The 18,722-nt window shown below is 38.1% G+C and overlaps 1 protein-coding gene across 1 annotated transcript in view; it reads left to right on the top strand.

The window, feature by feature from the left end:
- GAK (cyclin G associated kinase) overlaps positions 1-17,815 on the top strand; it is a 68,250-nt gene extending 50,435 nt beyond the window's left edge. The window contains exons 23-28 of the mRNA XM_036402880.1: positions 4,524-4,658; positions 4,992-5,111; positions 7,679-7,891; positions 9,286-9,434; positions 10,481-10,657; positions 12,256-17,815. Of these exons, the coding sequence (XP_036258773.1) occupies positions 4,524-4,658; positions 4,992-5,111; positions 7,679-7,891; positions 9,286-9,434; positions 10,481-10,657; positions 12,256-12,357 (896 nt within the window). The 3' untranslated portion in view covers positions 12,358-17,815. The remainder of the gene's footprint in view (positions 1-4,523; positions 4,659-4,991; positions 5,112-7,678; positions 7,892-9,285; positions 9,435-10,480; positions 10,658-12,255) is intronic.
- The last annotated feature ends 907 nt before the right edge of the window (positions 17,816-18,722 follow it).

Here is an 18,722-nt window from a genome sequence, read left to right on the forward strand (position 1 = left end):
GGTCTGTTTCTCCTGGAGAAGAGGAAACTGAGGGGAGGCCTCATTGCAGTCATCAACTTCCTTGTGAGGGAAAGAGGAGGGGTCTGCACTGATCTGATCTCTGTGGTGACCAGTGACAGGACCCAAGGGAATGGCCTGTAGTTGTGTTAGGGGATGTTTAGGTTGGAGATCAGGAAATGGTTTTTCTCCCAGAGGCTGGCTGAGCACTGGAACAGTGAGAAGTGTTCACAGCACCAGCCTGACAACCTGACAAGAGTTCCAGAAATGTTTGGAAAACACTCTCAGGCACATGATGTGATTCTTGGGCCTGTCCTGTGCAGAGCCAGAAGCTAGACACTGTGATCCTTGTGGTTCCCTGGTAGCTCAGCATATTTTATGATCTCAGCCAAAATCTAACTCACTGGAGGGGCAGGACCTCTCAAAAGGAGATTGTCTAGCTGATGTGCTCAAAGCAGGGTCATGTAGACTGGGCTGTTCAGGTCTGTGTCATGTCCTTTCTGGTTTTTAGCATTTCCAACACTATAGACTCCACAGCTGGGCAACCTATGCCAGGTTTGGGGAGATCTTAGAGGAAAGAAAGTATTTTTGAATGAAGTTCCATGTGTTTAACTTTGTGCCCTATTCCCTCTCGTCCTTCTAGTGGGCAACACAGAGAAGAGTCTGTCTCAGTCTTTTTTATTTCTTCACATTAAATATTTTTACACATTTATAAGAATGTTCCCAGTTCTTTTCTCCAAGTTGAATAGTACCAGACCCTATTATCAGGGAGGACACAGAAAAACCTTCTATGTATTAAATTAAAGTGGGGAAAAATAAAATATGGATTTCTGTTTACTAAATGTTTATCTGCAGCCTTAAGGACATCACCATCAACAGTCAGCTGTTAATAACATTTGAGCAAGTAGAGAAAAAAAAGGAATATTTTTACATCTGACTTCAATGCTTATTGCTTTGTGCTTACTCCTGATTTTATTTGATAACTTGCAGCCTGGTAAGTGTATTAGGAACCTGCTATTTTAATGTAATTTCTGAAGCTTTCTGTCAACATAGGAAAAGATACTTAAAATGTACACATTTTCTCTTCTGCCTGCTGTTTTACTTTGATTTCCCAGTATTTCTCTATTGAAATGCAGTCTTTAAAAACTGTATGGAAGTGGAGGAACTGGAGTAACATTTCGTACTCCTTTACATTTATCTTTCAAATGAGAGCTCCTACGTGTGTTTAGCTGAAATGATGTATGTATTTGAGCCTTTAGCATTCTATCCAGTTACAGGTATCAATTCTATCAAGTAAGTAAGGCATATTAATGATTATGTTGCACTTAATGTGATTTTTTGAGTCCTGAAAGGACAGGATCACTAGTAACTGGAGAAAAAAAGGAAAAATAAGAACATGTTCTCAAATGACATATTCAGAAGAACTGTGTTAAGTGAGCAGAAGACAGTGAAAACATAAGATCATTAAAGGGAGAAAAATTTTAAACTAAAAATAAATTAGTAGTAATGGCAGTGACCATTCCAAGTAAGCTGCAGTAGTGAAATTTGATGACTCTACTGTTGGGGCACCTGTGTCTAGAATCAAATTTTAGTGATGGATAAGCTTTGTTTGTCAGTAAATGATTACTAAACTGCTATAGATGCCAGGAGAAAAGATGTTTCAGTGAACACAAGTTCAAGACGTAGAACTTTAACCTTGTATTTCTCAGATGTTGGCTTAAAATATAAAATCATAGGAGTTTTAAAATGAAAGATAGTTCTTACACAATATCTGGTCTTTTAAGGCATTCTACCCTGTAATAGGAAAATGTCGTGCTGTTGCTGCTATACAGCTGTGTATTAACGAGGTAACTTAATTTTCTTCTGTATTTTTAAGTAGCAGATCATCTTTAATGCAGGTTGAGTCAAGATATACTTCCCTCAAAGATAGGAGGAGATTTGGAAGGTGGTCAAAAGAAACCTGAGTGATCAGTGTAGTTTTCTCCTGAGGAGAAGTTAGTTTCTGTGAACTTGAGTTCTCAGACAGGCTTTAGATAAGGTTAAAAAAACCTTGCATCATACTAAACCAGCCTCTTGGTTCACAGAAAATCCTGTTGTCTGTGATTAAAGGATTTCCTGTAGACATGACAAGTTAAATAAAGAAAACCTTATGTGAAGTTGTGTATTGTAAAACGCAGGTCTCTTATTTTGGGAAGCTGGAAAGTGTGATCTGATTACCACGAACTTATTCTTGCATCTTGGCCTGGTTTGAGCAGTGCTAGTAAAGAACAACGTTCTTTGCCGAGACCTCCAGTGGTTCATTGCTGTATGGCTAGGGATTTTCAATACGCATATTAAAAAATTTGAGACAACCAGGTTTGGATCTACATGTTCATCATCTTAATTGCTTCCATTTTTGGAATATTGAGCTATAGTTCATGTTTTACCATTTCTTTAGGAATTCTGCTCCTTTCTCTTAATGTGCTTGTATGAATTGCAGGGTGTCAGCTACAAAAATAGAGATTCAGCATGGTTTCATCTTACCTCTTCAGAATATGTAGAAGTCAAAGTATCAAAGTCAAAAAGTTGATAACGCTTTTTCTTGATGTTAAAATCTGACATAATGCCCACATTGTAGAATTAAAAAGAAGATAGCATAAGAACAGTTTCAGGAGGAATGGGTTATCTGTTCAGTATATTGTACACTTTCACATTTTTCTGATAAGTGTAGTGGTTGTATATGAGCTTTTACTATTAATAGTGAATTTACTGCTGTATGTAGCAGTAGGCTACTTCCTGCTTAGTTCAGCGTGGGGGAGGCAATGAACTTGACTTCTCTTAAGCCAACTGTTATAAAACAGCTCATTCCCATAGTATGTTCTCAATCCTTCAAATGCATTCATCTGTAATTTAATTTGTTCTTGTTTCTCTCAATTTGTTTTCATAGTAGTTAATTTAATGATAGTGTTAATTTTATTATGCTCCTGTAAAAAGACCTTTAATAGCAGAGACTGTAGAACAAAATAATTTCTAGCCTAAAAATTAATATTAGTAGTAATTGAAGGCCCGCTTAACTTTTGGGTGTGGAATATCATACAACAAAGTCCTAAGCTGATGAACAGGTGCTGATTTGTAGCCAGCGACACTGTGGTTTAGCAGATAGCTGGGGTCCTGAGTATTGAGACCAATATGTATTGTTTCTTCCATGGTTTCAGAGGCAGGGAGATGAAGCTTGGGTGTGGAGAAAGGGCTGGAAATGGTGGGTACCTACTTGTGTTTTATTCTGATGTTTTCCCTCACGTGCAGCAGAGAGAACTGCTGTGATACAGGCTTTCGGCAGATATTTGTTGCACAGTATTTGATGTGCTCACTTTGCAGCTATAAGATCTAATTATAAATTATATTAGTAGACTGAGGTACTGTAAGGGTATTTCATTTGCTTCTAATTATTTCCTTAATTAAGAGGATTTGATACTAATATTTAGAGTGTAAAGCTGAGATGCTGAGACAAGTGAAAGGCTGTGATGTAGTAGTTGAGACTTTCAAAGCCTCAGAATGTTACTGCTTTTGTAAGGTTGACCCTATGTTTGTGAAATGTCTTAGACCACCACTAAATATGCTTTACTGAAATATCCCCTTTCCCTGTCACACTGACAGTTGTTATAGCATTAGTTACATTCAAAAGCTGTCCTGCCTCACTATGAGTCTCCACAAGCTCTGCTCAAGGAGAATGCTCTAAGCTGGCATGCAGTTTTGAGTGTTCTGTACATAGCATTTCTCATTCTGAGGATGGCTCACCTCATAGTTTGTGTGAGTGTGTAAGGGGGGAATAATTCGGAAGTGTCAGGGATGGCAGTTATAATACCTTTAAATGGGATATGACATTTTCCAGGAGTTGGTGGCAGCACCCTTGCATGCTTTTAAATACTACAATTTCATTTAGATGTCATGGTGTATAGAAAAGTGGTTTTTATCCATGCAGCTAGAGATTCTTAACCTCTTCCCAGAAAAAAATCACTCTTCCTGTATCCTGCTCTTCAATTGTGTGCATTCATTTGTGTGTTACACCTCAAAGAGTGTATTAGTTGGCCAAGAGGCCCCTTTGTCACAAGCAGCCTGAGTTAGGTAAACCTGCATTTTGAAGTGACCTGGATTCACCTGTGTAACACCCAGACTGCTGAGTGATAAAGAGCACCATTCATGGAGCACTGCTGCTTTCTGCTTACCAGCTGTGTTGTCAGGAGCAGCAGCATGCCTTAGATCTGTACCTGAACTAGTCCTTTTGGTCAGGAGACCTAAACTGTTAAATTCATAGCATTGCCTGTGCATGAAAATACCTTATCTATGCAATATGTGGGATGTTTTAAAATAGAAATGGAGGAATTCCAGTGGTACAACCCTTCTGAGTCCTGTTTAAGATTGTTACCAAGAGATTTAAGCAAGCTGTGTAGCTGACAATGTGATACACATTCTGTTGGTATTGGCAAATATATATGCTACTATTATGGTTTTCTTAAACATGAAAACATTTCTTTTTTCTTCTGCAGGCAATTTGACACCAGAGCCACCTAAAATATCATCATCTACAAGCCACCCAGATCTCTTAAGTGGGTGGGATTCTTGGGCAGATTCCTCAACAACCAGCAGTGTAGCATCACCACAGCTGAAGCCTGTTTGTGAAGGTATTTTGAAACTCAATTTTTCCATTAGAGGAATACTCCAGACTGGGTCAGTTTAATCACCTGAAACTGCTGATCATGTTTTCATGCATTTTTGCTTTGCTGCTTAAATGCTCCTTTAGTAAGATACTTGTGTAGTTTTTCAGATTAAATTTCAAGACACAGGAATTAAAGTGTTTCAATTCTCTGTAGTAATGGTGATTCTTGTAATGCGAAAAGATGTTGTGAAGTAGAATATTGGGGAAGTTTGCATGAGGTCTTGTGTAGATACTATTTTTATTCTTTCTCTCAATTTCCAAACAGACTAGGTATGTGATGTGTATTCTTATTACACAGGCCAAGCTTTTACCACTGGAAGCCAGTGCAGTGTGTCTTCAGGTTTGTCTTTTAGCCAGGCGAAAGCTCAGAACTTTGATCCTTTTGCTGATCTTGCCAATCTGGGATCTGGTCTTCCAGGTAAGATCTTACTTTTGATAGACTATATTTTTTAGGGCCTCTACTGTTTGATTTGCTTCTTGTACCTATAAATGGTTTTGACAGCCTATAAAGGGAAGTGTTTCTTTTTAATTGTCAACATCTAGCTTGAGGTATTTGCTGAGAGCTGGTGAGTAACAAGAAAAGATTGAATCTTCCAGATATTTTTAAACATCCAGAATAGTATTTCAGAAGATAACTACAGCTGTGATATAAGAACAGTAAAAGTAATTAATGCTTGAGAATAGAGTTGAGATGGTAAGAGAAGCCAGGAGTTGCTGATTCAGTAACCGAACATGAGGTTTCTTACCTAGCATTGATTAATACTGTTCTTGAAGGATTTCAAATGAAAGCAGGATTGAATTAGTTAATTATTTTTAGTTGCAAAGTAGCAGTTAATTCAATACTTTCCTTTGAATTCAGTAGACTTTCATAGCTCTGCTACTCACATCTACCATGTTTACGAGATAAGCACAAATCAAGGGCCATACATTGGAAACCAGTACCAAAAATACTATAAATGCTTGCATTCAGTTTGCAGTGAAGGGCACAAGGAGTTCTGGAAGATAAGAAACATTGCAGAATAACTTTTGTTCCCAGGTGTTTTATTGGCCTGAAACTTGGGAATTTAGTCCTGTAGCACTCACAAATGAGCTGCAGTCCTCGCATTTCAGAACCCACACTGCCATAACAAATGTGACCAGCTGCCCAGAGTACACGGAATGATTCAGAACAGCCTAGTGTCGCTGAATTGAGCAAACCTGCTTTTCCCTTAGCTCATGGAGCTCATGGAGCTCATGGAGCTCATGGAGGTTTTACCCTGTTGCCTTGGCAGTTAGCACTGTGTATTGAATTGAGTGGAATTCTTGTAGAAACACCAGGTAGCATGCAGTGTTTGACTTCTTGATGTTGCTTGGGCATAAGCACTGCAAAATTCTGGTGTTGAAGCAGAACCAATGAGGCTGCTTTGCAGTAAAAAATGTTAAAAATTTTCTAGTTTAATAATTCAGGTTAACACAGATAATTGAATGCACAGATAATGTGACAGCAAAAAAAGTCAATTTATTCTTGCCTTGAAGATGTAGGTATAGCCCACACTGAATCAGATGAAAGAAATCAAACTAATTTTAGCAGGATTTGGGTCAATTCATTACTCTTTCAGTTAGCTTTCAATAGGAAAAATGACTGCATTAAGCAGTAGCCAGATGTCACTGTCCTAGTTATTGTTCCCAGGCTTGAAATGAATTTTCAAGGCATCACAAGAACTGGAATTCAGTTTTGGAATACAACTGGAATACCACATTCTGTTGTATTTTTCATAGGAGTTTTTTGGCTTCTGCTTACAAGACACTGTTCTGAAAGAAAATTTATGAGAGTGCAAGCTGCTTAAATATGAATGCTATATAAACCCCAAAAAATAGCAGCTAAAAGTAGTGAATACTGGTGTATTAGCATACTGGTAGGATACCAATAGTTTTCTGTGCTGATTGGTGTTATCACAATCTTCTTTAGGAGTGGTCTTCTATCAGAAAGTAGGAGTGTGGTGTTGAAAAGTTTTTGTGAGCAGTGAGGCATTGACTAGTCCTACAAGGAAGAATTTGTTGGCCTTGAAAACTGCAATAATAAACGTAGAATGCTTTGAAAGAGTAGTTGAAAGAGATAATTTTTCAATATGCAGATTTGCTCTGACTAGTAACAATTTTTTTTTCTGTAAATTTCACAAATTGTCAATGACTGAAAACTGAGTTGACTGCAGTTGGGTGATTTAATGAAAAAGCAGTGCATTCCTAGATTTTACTGCGTGTTATTTGCATTACTGGGTTTTATCAGGTACGATATTTCAAGATATAGTATGGTATCCTGTACATGGCCCTGGGGAGACATCCTCTTGTGCAAGTTAGAGGTCTGAGCAGCCACTTCCAAAGGGAGGCATCAGGAGAGCTGAAGTGTGAGGAGCCATTTTTGAAAGAGTGAATCAAGTTTGCATTGCTGTGTATACCCAGACAGGCTTGGCCTACGCCACAGGAGGCTGATTACAGGATCTCCTGCAGTGCTTTTCTTACTCATGTGCAGTATATTCCCTGGTAATGCTTCTATAGAATAATGTTCTCCTCATCTTCCTTAAACAGTAGTGCAAGGAACCACTAGAGACTTTGAACGTATTCATTGGAAAATCATCTCAGTCTGTTACCATTTTTTGTAATTAGTTGTTTATTATGCACTGCATTATTAGCAGAAGTGGGAAGCAGAACTACTGTCACAGCCATATTATCTCCTAGCCTGACACGTGCCTGACCCTTCAGATAAGGGTGCATGTTTTTGCTAAAACTGACATTTGAAACCTTGAGTTGTAAGAAAAGACTTTCAGTAAAGCCTCCAGCTCCTGCTATCCAAGTTACTTCTTAATGAGACTCTTAACTTCATTTTACCCATGCTTTCCTGTTACACTGTGAGCTATGTGGTTATATGTCAAGACCAAACTGTCTTACTTGTATTAAACAGGTGACAGGTACTTAACTGAACAACTAAGTGAGTATTTTTTTTGTTAGGTTCATCCACTGGTGGACTCTTGGGTAGTGGATTTAGTCAGAAGACTGCTTCATCTCAGAAGCTAGGAAATCAGTGGCAGAAATCCTCCAAACCACAAACTACTTCATGGCAGTCCCAGACTAAGTCCAGCACAGCAGCTAAGCCCAACTACACAGTAAACTTCAGTGTTATTGGGGGACGAGAAGAAAGAGGAGTCAGAGCCCCAAGCTTTGGTAAGTTTTTTGAATGTGTATTACTTATAATGTCCCATGTGAAGTTAGTTGGGTGTGCTGTTACCTGCAGAAGCTCTTCTACCTTCATATTTTTCTTTACATTTAAGTTGTGTCTGGTAGAAAACAGAAAAACACTGGCCAAATCTGGTATCCTGCCTTCCCAAACCTATCCCAGTACATAACAGACAAGCTGATGATAGCAAAGGTATACATGAGTTTGGACATAAAGTCTCAAGGCTATAATTACTCACCTACATGGAACTGGTTTAGTATCAGTGAGTTTAGAAAGGTAAATTTGATCCATCTGGGAAGAGATGGTTGATAATGTTGCTTCATGTTAGTGTGTTTGTGATACAAAGATAAAGGGATACACTGTTTTTCCTAGCTGAAGAAGAGTAGCTTGTCTTGAGAAAGACAAGGTAAAATTACTGAAAATTCTTGTGTTTGAAAGAGACATGGGGACCAGACCAGGTGGAATCATACAGTCCTTTAACGTGTTCCAACTGAGTAGGCAAACCTGGAGTTATAGGGTTAGGCTTGGCCTCTTCTGTATGAACTTTCTTGGAAAATTTTATTTTCTGGTGTGTTGATATTAGGATTGTTCTTCCCTTAAACTGACGTATAAGTGAACAGCAGGTACTTTTTAAAGTTGGAATAATTCTGTTGGTCCATATCTGGAAAAAGGTGTCAGGATGCAGAGGCAGTGAGTGTAGGTTGTAGCACAGGAAAGTCTGTAGAACAAGGCAAAAAATCAATTGGCATGATGAAATGCTGAAACAGGTTGTTGTAATTACTCTCCCTTAAAAACAGATGGACTTCAGCTGGACAAGGGCCTAACAAATGTACCTGGTTGTCCCTGCTTTGAGAAGTGGGGATTGGACTAGACAACATCCAGAGGCCTCTTCAGAGTTCTCTGAAATTTGTTGGTTATGTAATGAATATTCACGTTGGTATTTTATCAGTTAATTATTCTGGATAAGTTTCAACATGCTTAGGTGTTGACTACGTGCTTTCAATGACACTGTTGAGTATATGGTTACTTGAAAAACTGCTGCATAGCATTTGAAACTAAGTTACAATGGAAAAATGGAGTAATTTCCAAAATTGTAGATAGATGTGTGCTCCCTCAGATCTACTCCATTTTTCTAAAAAAGATGACATGCAAGTATTAGTCAGAGGTTACCATGTTAGGTTGTCTGCTCTGCTGGACTGAAGGTTTGTTAGAGATCCCTTTTATTTTTATCCTTCTTAGTTTTGTGGCTTTTGGTGTCACTGAAGGATATTTATCATGGCAGTGATAAGTGCCATCCAGGTGTATCTAAGGGCAATATATTTCCCCTGTTAATGTATTCCCAGTGAAACTTCTCATTTTAATGTTTTTTCTCTTTTCATAGGTCAAAAGCCAAAAGTTTCAGAAAATGACTTTGAGGATCTCTTATCTAATCAAGGATTTTCAGCAAAATCTGATAGAAAGGGACCAAAGACAATTGCTGAGATGAGAAAACAAGAGATGTCTAAAGATATGGACCCCTTGAAACTCAAGGTTTGTTTAACAGTGATTTTAATTGAAGTGAAGATCTGATCTTATGCTTAGAACTGCTTAGATAACAGAGCAGAAGGATACAATGACCAACAGAGAAACTAAGGGCTCATGGTTTAGAAAATATGGATGTAGCTGATAATACAAAAATATGCTTTAAAAATTATTGGTGTCTTCAGGTTGATCATGTACCTTCATTTTCTGATTAACAAGTGCTGCTGCTGTCCTAAGAAATTACTAGAAGGTGCAGTTCCAGAGACAGAATGTATAAACTAGTCTGGAATATGTTCCTTGTTATTCAGATTTTTTTGACGCGTTAGTCATTGATAACTTCACATCTTAGTACACTTCCAGATTTTTAGTCTTCATGGTGCTTCAGAAAAGTTTGTAAATCTGCTTTGAAGGAATTCTGAAATTTGTTTTCACAGTGTCCTTTCTGAAGAGAGAGTGCATGGGTACATTTTAACAGAAATCACACAAATGGAAATAAGTACAGATATTTAGTTACCATTCTCACTGGTGATAACACTGTATCCCTATGTTATGGCTTGAATATTTCTGTTAAAGTCTGAGCAACATTACTTCAGTTGACTTTGGGGACATCTCAAAGAGGACTTTTGTCTGTGCACTTCTGCAGGTTGCTTAAGTAAATGTGAATTATTTCTAGACACTATCTTTTGTACAAAGCTTGTACAATGGAAGTTTTAAAATATATTTACGCTTTTGTACAAATCAAATAATAATTTGTCTGTGGGCCCTGACAGGGATAAGATTAATAGAATACCTAATTGTAACAGATGTTTTTAACCATTTCTCTTGCAATGACTGAATTTCTGCAGTAAACTAGTAACAATGAGCTATTCTCCAGTGATAGATGCAAAGTATCCCTTTTTGAGTGGCTAAGGCAGTTGAATTTGGGGAGTGAGTGCAGTAGGACAACTGCACTTGAATCATGATTATATGGTATTGCAGAGAGTGAAGATTATGTTTCTAGAGGCTGAGAATACTTACAGTGCTGCATTCAGTTCTATGTATTCTGATTTTCCCAGATTCTTGAATGGATTGAAGGAAAGGAGAGAAACATCAGAGCATTAATATCCACTCTACATACAGTGCTTTGGGAAGGGGAAAATAAGTGGAAACCAGTCAGCATGGCAGATTTAGTAACTCCTGAACAAGTAAAGAAGTACTACAGGAAAGCAGTGCTTGTGGTTCATCCTGATAAGGTGAGTGTTTTCCTCTGATCTTCTTTATTATAGGAGGAATACAAACTGCTTTTACCGTACCATACAGGTTACTGGCAAATGCATTGCTTCACAATCAGCACCCTGGATGTTCTTCACTGTGCTTCCATTGTCTTCTGAATGTGGTGTCCTATTGCACTCAGGTAGTACAGGATTATTCTTGTTGTCCTGACACAGCACAGAATTCAACAGTTAACAAATGAAAGATCCAGTGAGGGCTGTATTGAGCACCAGAGGGTTCTGACTGACAGATGGCAGATTTAATGCTGCTTAGTGGAATCTGTTTCATTTCTGTGAGCTGGTACTTCAAGTCTTTTAGAACTTGAAGTACCAGCTCACAGAAATGAAACAGATTCCATCTATGGAGACTCAGAGGCTGCCACAGCAAGACTGGTAGGAAAAACCTGCTGAACCATTTACTAAACCATTTACTAAACCATTTTTACTAAAAAAAGAAAACTTAGTAGAATAAACAAGTTATCAAATGAAAAATATGTAATGAGTATTACATTGCATCTGTCTTTTTAAAAATACTTAATGCATCCCAATGTATCAAGGTAGCTTCTTGTTCTGAGCTCTTGTATTAGATAGAAAGAGAAGCACTGGATATACCTGGTTTGAATTTTCAGGTTTGCATTCTCTGGTGGTTTAGTGAGCAAGTCTAAATCCTATGTTGTCTTGTGTCAATAACAAACATGACAGTTTTTGGTTTTTTGGTTCCCCCTCTCCTTCAGAGTTTTTGGGTATGTGACTTCTTCCACCTTTGTGGTGGTTTTTTAGGTGTTATCTGTAAGGCCCTTAATGCATCAGTGTCAGAACACATCTCTGTTTAAGGCATGTTTGTCTTCCTTGTTCTTTTATTTTACCACTTACCTGTTATGTGTTGATAAAGTACTGCAGGTGCCAAAAGCTAAGCAGCAGGAGAAGGGGAAGAATACTGGAGGGGGCTCTGGGGCTTCTCTTTTTTATTGGAGAGAACCATCTTTTGGGACTGGATGTTTATTAACCACAAGGGTTGGATTGTGTTGGCCCAGAGTCAGGGCAGCTGTGAAATGGGCAGGGAATCAGGAGTATCCTTGAGTATGGAAGCAAACACACAGGAAGAGCTATGCGAGTCATGCTGAGTCTTAGTGCCATTCACAACCAGCAACAGATTTTTCTCCAGGGAATTTCATTCAAAAGAAGTTGTCTTAAAGAGGATGCAGATTTTATCCCTGTAGACTACTGCAAGATCTTTCAGGAAGCAATTCCAAAAATGACTTAATTTTATAAGAAAATAATAGTATGTGAAACTATTTATGAAAAGAACAGCTTTGAAAATTGTTTTTAGCTACATTTTAATTACTTATGAATTGAACTGAGAGCTTGAAAGTAACATAAGGAAACCAAGGATTTGGATTCATTTAAAAAATACTCATGGCAAGCTTTGGATAAGGTTGGAGAGAGTTCTCTGTAAAATTATATTCACAGAGCAGTCTGTAGCTGCTGAATAAGACAGCAAATATAAAAGGGATGGGATCTTTTTTAAAGACCTAATTTCTAATGCTTTTATGCTTATGGTGCATTCTCTTTGTTTCCAGGCCACAGGACAACCCTACGAGCAATATGCCAAAATGATCTTCATGGAATTGAATGATGCATGGTCAGAGTTTGAAAACCAGGGATCAAAGTCCCTTTTCTGAAACTTCACCTTTCACGGAACTGCTTCCAGGAACTGGAGCTGATCATTGTTATGACTTTATTGCGCCTGAGATTTATGAAGCGCTTTTCCACAATTTCAGCACAGTTTCTAGTTATGCACTTAAATGTGGGGATGTATTTTGTAAGATGTAGAGTACAAAGCATTACATAGATGCATTAAGAAAAAAGCTGCTGAAGAAATCACAGTCTGCTGAAGAAATCACAGGGAGTAAAGGTTTCTCTTCAGTTTTGTATAAGAAAAATAGAATTTGAATGAAGCTAAGTAATATGTGATAGGCTAGTATTAGTTATAAATCATTCCAACTTAAATGATCTTTGCTGTACCTCTACCGTCCCAAATTTGTCTGTTACTTTGAGTAGTTTTGTGATTCAATTTTGATATTTGGTGCCTGTTGCCTTCTTCAAAGTGCTTTAGTTAGCAGCAGTGAATTTGCTTGGCTTATCTCAAACCTAAGGGTGTATATTTTTTTCTGTATTTTATATAATCAATCTGATAATCATTCTGTAAATAATGTTTTCTGGTAATATCTGTGTTCTTTACAATAGAGTAACAGTTGTTTAGCCAAAAAGACAGCACATGTGAGAAAGTCAGACAGGGTTGTTCTTGATTTTTTTTTCTTTTCACTTTTTTTTTCTTTTTTTTTTAATATATCATGAATCTAAAAAGAAATTTTGACTCTGAGGTCTGCATGTTCCTGCTGTTTTGTTTATTTATTGCAGTAGTCTGACCTGTGCTTATTTTCCTAGTTCTTTAAATGGTGTCTTTTGTTTCTGAATTCAGTGGAATGTTCCTTTCATTGCACTTCAAATACTCTGACAGAAATAATTTTACTCTGAAACTTGAAGCGTGAACACAAACCTTTTACTGTACTTTGATTTGTCTGAGTATTAAATCACTCATTATCATCTGGTGAGCATTTAAAGTGCTTTAACAAACATTTTGTTGCATGTTTGAACTTGTGTATTTTTGAGATACCCATGGCATCAGTGCATGTGAAAACATGGTGTGTCTTGGTATACTGTTGATTTTCTGCTCACCTATTTCCATGCACTTCTTAGTGCAAGGTGAGTAGAGACACAGCTTGGTAACAAAACTTACCATGTTTTCTCATTCCCTGTTCAGAAGGCACTTTTTCACTAGTGCTGGGGTGGATGATGAAAACAACCAATGACTGTTATACTCTGTGTAATAACAAAATGCAGTTTTCATATCCAGTTTGAAAATGTTGAAAATTAGCTATTAAATCTTCAGCAGCAGTCTCCTGAAACTGGACAGTTGGGCATTCAAGGGGATATTTTGATCACTTGCCTTTTTATACGTTTTGCATGCTTAACTGAGAGGGAAGACGTATTATTAGCAGAGGTAACTGTTCAGCTGAGCAACATCTGAACAGGAAACATGAGATTCTAATGCCACCTGAAAGGTGCATTGGATGAGATTTTCCACTGCTGCACCAGCCCAAGAGCTGGTGGGTTAGAGACTGCTGAACACTTGAAATGTCTAGTCTCTAACTCTGATATAACACAGTTACTTATTAGCCTCTGATCAAAGGTTTTGTTTGTGTATATTTGCATATATATTAAGCTGCTGTGATTTTTTTTTAAGGTGAAGCTAAGATCAGTTATGAATCAGGAAGGTTATATATTATTCATAGCTGCTGTTGTATTTCAGTTACTGCTTTGAAGCAGTCTTAAATCTCAGTAGATTTCTTTATAGATGTATGTAACTTGCTGTCTGACTTAAAGTAAGAGTTAATCTTTTTTCCTTCAGATACTTCATTAATTCCTTGTGTATGTGTTCTGCAACCATGGAAATTAAAGGCTTCTGCTGGTAGGATAGGTTTGTGGGAGACCTTTTTACAGTTCTAGGGCAAATGTTATCTAGGAATAGGTTTCAAAAGACAAACACAGATATATAATGACTTTGACTGTAGTGCTATATACAATTGAGAGATAGAGCATTTCTAAGGGGGCTGCTTAGAATAAGGAAGGACTGCTTTAAAAACCCATGTTCATTCAGCATGTATAGGCAACTTAATTTTAAGGCATACATTTTTAATTGCTCTTTTCTTGAAATATGTGTTTAAAAATTAAAACACGAAAGTTGGGAGGAAAATATCTTCCTCTGCTTTTTGTATTTGGTAGCATTTTCTGGATGATGTCTACATTACGCTTTTTAAAATTTCTCTACTCTTGCTTGCAAAATTTTCTTGGAACATCAGAGAAGAACCTTAGATGGGATTTTAAGTTAGCAGGGAAAACATGAGTGCAAGTATTTTACCTGGAACTGAAGATCTCTTGAAATTAGCTCTCTCTTTTAAAAATTATGGAAATTCAAGAAGTTTGGCTATGGATTCTTCCAAGAGCCATTACATAGTTACTGAAACTTCAGTCAGGTTGACAGAGCTGCTCAGTTTATTTTATGGCTTAGTCAGCTCTAGTTCTGTGGGGGAACTGGCTGATTTATCTGCCCTGCTCCTTTCTACATAATTCAATTTTGCTGCTAAGAATCTGGGAGAAGCTTGGTTTGGGAAACTGATAAATCTTGACAATGAAACTATTTTGGATGGGATGTTTCGATTTTGGTTTTATTTTTTGTAATTGTGCCATTTCTCTGTGTTACATACAAGAATGTGCAAACAGTGGGGATTTCATTAAGATTCTGTAAGCAAACTGTAATTTGGAAATTAAAAAAAGTTCAAGTGGTGAATATGAACATAATAAATGGAAGTTTTGTTTTCTGTGCAACACAAAGCAGCATGAGGACCACCTAAGGTGTTTCTTAGTGTAAGGCATATATATTAAGTACAAGAACCTGGGAAGAGGGAAGTTAAAGTATATTTCATATAAATATTATTGAGTATTAATGTTGCTTTTGTAGGAGATGGTAATTTGGAAGAAAAAAGTCCAGCAGTTCTATGAATTCATCTTAAAACAGTAATAAAGAATGGTAGACAATCTGGGAATTAGGGGTTTTCAACCTTATGATTTGTACTTGGTCTTTAATTGTCTGTCTGCTGTATGAGCTAGGAGTGCACTCAAATGAGAACACACATATTTCACTGTAGTTGTATTCTTAGTGTCCACAAATTGAAAAGCTTTTATAGAGCAGGCTTCAGAAAAAAATGATTAATCAGAGATTTAGCTGGATTCTCTCTTTGCTTAAAATCTTTATTTTCCATTCATGTTAATTGTTCATTGCACAGTTAAGTTTTGAAGTGTTGAAGCCACAACCTGAAAGCTGAACTTTGTATCTGCTTCTGCTGCCTGTGAAGCTTGAAGGTGAGGTCACCAGGTGTTACCTGCACGTTGATACTCTGCACACATGCATGTGCTCCAAGGATATGCTTGAGGCACTTGAGGTTCTCTTATGAAGCATCTCCTTGACTCTTGCAGCAAGTCATGGTGCCTGCTGCCCTGTGTTGGTTGTTTCTCTGTCTGGTAACAACACCTGACTAATGTCATATATTGTTTGCAGCCTACCAGGGCTCACTTTACAAAACTAAGTATGCTGAGATGGTTAGTGCAAGAAAAAGAAAACAGCACAAAATAGATTGAAGGAAGAGTAGAGAAAAACACCAGGGCTCTAAAGTACATCTGAAATTCTGAAATATTGTTTTCTAATTCTCTCTCCACTGACATATTGCTACCTACCTCTGCAACAGAGTAGGTGTAGACTAGTAGAGAGAACCTAGTTTGCAGCCTCCTTTCCATCCCTTTTAGAAGACTGCTGACTGACTGTAACAAGTTGGAGTACCAAGTCCTTAGCTTCCCCCCCAGCCCCTGCAAAGTTTATATAAAGCAGATTTTAAAAATGTTCGGGCAGGTTTCCACTAGTTTTTTTTTAATTACAAATTACTTGTGTTACATTGCTGTTGGATCTGGAGTCCAGCAAAATAACTTTTAAAACAGAGATCTATGAAGGAGAATTGGTGTTAAGAGTGTGTGGCTGGAGTCTGCCTAATAGAAGCAAGTGATGTATTTTAACTGGAGGAAATCAGTTGGTGTCTTCAACCTCAGGCTTGCCTTTTTGGTGTTTCCTTGTGCTGTCGGAGTTCCTTAGAAGCAGCAAAGAGTGTTCGTGGTTAGTTAGACATAAAGCCTGGAAGGAAAAGATCCTCAGCATTGTTAGTTGGGTCAAGTTCTGCTATTTTGCTAATCAGTGGTAGCTTCTTCAGCAAGTACAGAACAGAAAACCTCCAAAAGTGAAGTACATTTTCTGATGAAGTACATTTTCTTGGAACAGTGGCAGAGTCCTTGGTGTTGTACTTGTGAAGGTAATTAGTGCTCATGAAAAATGCCTCGTTTACCTCCATGTTCTTGGTAGTTCTGGACAATTCATCCCATTTTGTCTTGCCAAGCACAGAGCAACAGTTAGTTTGTGAAAGCTGTATGCACAAGGTCAATTTTTTGCACAAACCAAAGCAAAGGAGTTTGAGCATGACAGAAATCTCATCAGGCTTTTGGGGCTGCTGAGTTCTGTGCACCATTCCACTTCCCGAGGCCAGGCTGCAGTTTTCCCAGCAGTGGCAGTGTGTTTGCATACTTGCTGGCCTCTGCACTCACTGCTGCTCACGGAAGTGTTTTCAGGAATAACATAAATGTGGAAACCTTGTTGCTTCTTAGCTGTGTCCTTAATTGTCTAACAATTGCAATGTAACGGCTGCTTTGTAAATAAGTTCAAATTAATCTTGTATGACTCAGTTGATATTTTCTGTCAAGAACTTGCAGGTGATTGACCTGCGAAAGCTGTAAAAGGAACGTATCATTTCCCACCCTTTGAGTCTGTCCCTGGTGCAGAGCAGCTCTCGCACCCAGAAGCTCAATAATGAGGAGCTGAGCTCTGGTTCTGAACTTGATGAATCTTGCAATGCTTTCTTACTCTCTCTTTGGGTGAGCTTATTGTGGACTGCAGCTTAGACTGCATTAAGCTTCCAATATATGCTCCAAAAATATGAATTCAGTACTTTTTATGAAGGATAGGTGTTGTCATAGAAGCTTTTATTACCAAAAGGGGATTAAGAGGCATCGTGGGAACTCCCAAAACTCTAGTGGAATGTACTGTATATTTGCAATGTAGATTTCTAGAAGTGATTGTCATCTCTCATAAGATCTTGGCTTGCTCTGAGGTCCTTGTTGTATCTACCTGTAGTTGTGATTGTACTTTCAATACCTGTGTTTTTTTCTGATTTGGAGTCTGTGGAAGGACAGAACAGACACTCAGTTCCTGGTTTTGCCATCTTTCAGGAAATGCAATGTACTGTGTAATTTTGCTACTAGTGAAATGAAACTTATACCTGTATGTATATAAGGTAAAATAGTCAAATTAAGCCTTGTTTAAAAGTAGATTTAATGTTTAGTACAATGTCCTTGAACAGAATATTTTGCTTTGAAATGTATTACAATTTAACCAGTGATCAATTAAAAAAAACAAAATAACTTTGTCTATTTCCTTCTTCACCAAGAGAGAAACGGCCTGAACACCTGAAGTATTTCCACTGTGTCTTCCAGAACAGTATGCAAATGTTAGAGAAGTGGTTCTCGTTGTGTTCAGGTTGACTGAACGTGTTAGGAGCTGAGTGGCTCTTGAGAAGTGTCTCTTCTGTTGGAGAGGGTTGCTGCGCTGTGCCTGGGGTTTGGCAGCTGCATTTTCCAAGTGCAGTGTTGCGATGAGTGGGTTCTTGCACAGGAGCTGCTGCAGTGCTTTTCCATTGCCCAAGGGAAGCTCTGGCCTAAGTGTGTAGCAGTGATCAAAAGGGAAGAGAACAGGAGCACATGGACTGAGGCAGGAGAGGAGAATATGAGCAGCCTGTAGTGATGGTGGGGGGACACATCTGGTAATGAAGAACTGCAGATGGCAGGAATCTTAGGGAATGTGGCATGGCAAAGGGTGAGCTTCTGCTAGGAGCATACTGACAAGGTGCCCAGAAGCATCTTGACTCTACTCTGCAACAAGAATGGGCCAGCAGGATCTTTCATAGGTGGGAACAAGCCACTTGGTGACATTGAGAAAGTTTCTTTAAAAGTTAAAACCATAAAAGTATAGGAATACCATTGGTGCTCCCCAAGGAGAAGGGTAAACTCTTAGGCAGAGGCCATTGCTACTGGATAATGTTTTTCATATTCTGCTTACTACTTTGAATAATCTCTTGTGTTTACAAGAATTTATGATAGATTACTCAGTGCCAAGATGCTTAAAGACCTTTCTCCTTGTATCACATACAAAACATGCTAGAACTTCTGCTGCTAATCAGTTTATTCCGAACATGCAAAGTTGCTGAAAAATGTATTGATACTTACTTCTGGCCCTTCACCTCTGCAGCAAAGGAGGACAATGTTAGTCAAG

The sequence above is a fragment of the Molothrus ater genome, chromosome Z (genome assembly GCF_012460135.2).
Source record: "Molothrus ater isolate BHLD 08-10-18 breed brown headed cowbird chromosome Z, BPBGC_Mater_1.1, whole genome shotgun sequence".
NCBI lineage: Eukaryota > Metazoa > Chordata > Aves > Passeriformes > Icteridae > Molothrus > Molothrus ater.